The 2,094-nt window shown below is 36.5% G+C and overlaps 1 gene segment (V, D, J or C); it reads right to left on the bottom strand.

The window, feature by feature from the left end:
* Positions 1 to 1,395: 1,395 nt before the first annotated feature.
* On the bottom strand, positions 1,396 to 1,926 carry LOC107104959. The segment is given in 2 exon segments: positions 1,396 to 1,703; positions 1,875 to 1,926. Coding segments are annotated over 2 exon segments (360 nt in total).
* Positions 1,927 to 2,094: the final 168 nt, after the last annotated feature.

Genomic DNA, 2,094 nt, shown 5'->3' with positions numbered 1-2,094 from the left:
GACTCCATACTCCTGGAGCACCCCCCACAGGGCAGCACGAGGGACACGGTCGAATGCCTTCTCCAAGTCCACAAAACACATGTGGACTGGTTGGGCAACTTCCCATGAACCCTCAAGCACCCTGCAGAGGGTGTAGAGCTGGTAACTCTACACCCTGGTAGAGCTGGTAGCTGTAACTAACTGGTAGCTGGTAGCTGTAACTAACTAAGTGCTGCATTTTTGCAGAACTGGGATATTGCCCCCGAGTTACAGCAAATAATGCTCAGTAATTATATTACTTTTATGCCTAAATATAATTAATCTATGGGTCTTGTTTAATAAATAACACACAGAAGAAAGATCATTGCAGGTATTCTTACAAACCATTTCATCCTTAAGCTTTTTTATATTTCTTTCTAAATTGTGTTTTACTCTTACTTTTAATTTACAAAAAAAATGATAATTATGGCTCAGTCTAAGCAAATATTTAACTGAATTGTTAAGTACTTTGTTAGAATATGTGAAAAACCAAAACAGTGATCATAATTTAAAGATAGCTTTTTTTCCCAGTTAAAGTGAAAAAAAATTCTGCTTTGGTTCCTATGAGCCAGACCCAGAAAGACGAAACACCTCAGTAAACAGTAAAGTAAAGAAAAGTAAGGAATTCATTCGAAATCCAGTTAATATAAAACACTGTAAAGCAGAAATCTAAATGAAGAACATTTTATAAACTTAAATCACACTAAATGCGATGCAAACATGTGAGATCATAATTTTCAGACCTCTGTGCTGTAATCCTGCAGGTTGACATTGAGTTAAGAAACGTGAGGAAAAGTCCTTTGAAAATTATTCAAAATGTCAAATTTCGATTGTGATGTATCGCTGTGTTAACTGTGAGCTCCAATCCTGCTGACAGTAATAAACTCTGCATCTTCAGCCTGAACTCTGCTGATGGTCAGAGTGAAATCAGTTCCAGACGGACTCCCACAGTTTTAACTTTGAAAATGTTGTCATACAACTCTAAAGACAGAAATTTAGACTTTACCTGTTAAAAATAATTGGTTTTAGCATATGATTCTACTCTTCTTAGTGTATAATTAAAACAATCCTTTGCAACTGGGGCCTGAACTAGATTCCTTAAATGATTTAGAAATTCATAATGTTTCTTAAACTTAGAACAATCAAACCTTTTTGCATTCATACTGAACTTTTTGATTATCTGTTATCTTTTTTCACTTAACTGAAATATGTTTATATATATATAATATTTATATAATAAATATTTACTTTTGTCATAATTGTTAACATTTTATTTTAGAAAAAGTGTTATAGAGTGAAATGTTTAGAAAAATACTTATACTGCTATTGATTCAGATCAGTTCCTCTTTGTCTGGGAGGTTTTTGTATGACGTTGTTTCACTGTGTGAACGGGACGGTGTTACTCTTCTGACAGTAATAAACTCCTCCATCTTCAGCCTGAACTCCACTGATTGTTAAAGTAAAAGCAGTTCCAGATCCACTTCCACTAAAACGACCTGGAATTCCAGACTGACGAGATGAAGCATAATAAATTAAAAGTTTAGGAGACTCTCCATCCTTCTGGAGGTACCAGCTGAGGTAGCTGCCAACACTGGAGCTGGTTTTACAGCTGATGGAGACAGTCTGTCCTAAAACAACAGACTGAGATTCTGGAGTCTGAGTCAGATTGATGTCGCCTGATGAACCTGGAAAATAAATTAAAGGAATAAAAAACCTTAGAAACATCACTTTTGGTAAAGAAAAGAAGAACAGTGCAAAAAGATGATCCGTTCTTAAAGAATAAAATAAATATTTTTTAAATGATGGATCATTATAGTGTTCAATCCTCAGCCAATGTTTTTAGCAGAGAGTCTTACCCTGAACAAGGAGCTCCAGGACGGTCAGCAGTAGAGTCAGTAATATCATCATTGTGCTGCTGGTGGTTCAGTGGCTCTGAAAGGCCTGGACAGCCTCTGATCAACACTGAGCTCTTAACAGCTGGGAGCAGAGAGGGAGGACACATATGCAAACACTGAGTCAGTCACATGGAGTCATCATGTTTCCCCCTGAACACTGACGGGTTTCTGTCTATATATC

The sequence above is a fragment of the Cyprinodon variegatus genome, unplaced genomic scaffold (genome assembly GCF_000732505.1).
Source record: "Cyprinodon variegatus isolate N-32 unplaced genomic scaffold, C_variegatus-1.0 Scaffold1975, whole genome shotgun sequence".
NCBI lineage: Eukaryota > Metazoa > Chordata > Actinopteri > Cyprinodontiformes > Cyprinodontidae > Cyprinodon > Cyprinodon variegatus.
The sequence above is the reverse complement of the archived record's forward strand: the minus strand, read 5'-3'. Positions and strand labels throughout refer to the sequence as shown.